At 37.5% G+C, this 629-nt stretch overlaps 1 protein-coding gene across 2 annotated transcripts in view; it reads left to right on the top strand.

Moving 5' to 3' along the window:
* LOC106869653 (uncharacterized) overlaps positions 1-294 on the top strand; it is a 7,780-nt gene extending 7,486 nt beyond the window's left edge. Inside the window, exon 4 of one of the 2 annotated variants that reach the window (XM_052970437.1) lies at positions 8-294. In XM_052970437.1, the coding sequence (XP_052826397.1) occupies positions 8-134 (127 nt within the window). In that variant the 3' untranslated portion in view covers positions 135-294. The remainder of the gene's footprint in view (positions 1-7) is intronic. The other variant, XM_052970438.1, reaches the window with a different exon arrangement.
* Positions 295-629: the final 335 nt, after the last annotated feature.

Genomic DNA, 629 nt, shown 5'->3' with positions numbered 1-629 from the left:
CAAAAAATGCTGCCGCTGTTCCAGTTGAGGCCCCCGCAAGCGATCTCGCCGATGTTGCACCTGCAGCCCTGACAAAAAATGCTGCCGCTGTTCCAGTTGAGGCCCCCGCAAGCAATCCCACCAAGAGACTTTAATTGATATGAATTCTTTTCCCTCTGGGATTGTTAAGACATAAAGATTGCCAATCTGAAAAATACTGTACATATTTGACACTATATGCTTCTGAAATAAATAATGATTTATTTCGGTATATTTTATATTACATATTGTATAATAAAGATTAATTATTTTTTATTGTGTTTTCTCTCGACTACTTTCTTACAACCTCGAAAATTGTAACATAATCAGCTTTCCATAGTCTATTTGATTGTCTGTCTATCTACTTATCTGTCTATCAGTCATTTTGTCTTTCTGTCTGCCTGTCTGTTTATCTGTCAGTCTGTCTTTTTATCTGTCTGTCTCTCTGTCGAGCTACGTATCTATACACACGCATATTCACGATCCCCACCAAACATATTTGTGTGCGTATATATGCGCGCATGTCCGTCTGTATACCTCTCTCTCTGTAAGTGCTTTTTTGTATGTATATAATATTTTCGTAATGTGGGTCTGACTGCGTATATATATAT

This window comes from Octopus bimaculoides, chromosome 9, assembly GCF_001194135.2.
Source record: "Octopus bimaculoides isolate UCB-OBI-ISO-001 chromosome 9, ASM119413v2, whole genome shotgun sequence".
NCBI classification, from domain to species: Eukaryota; Metazoa; Mollusca; class Cephalopoda; order Octopoda; family Octopodidae; genus Octopus; species Octopus bimaculoides.
The sequence above is the reverse complement of the archived record's forward strand: the minus strand, read 5'-3'. Positions and strand labels throughout refer to the sequence as shown.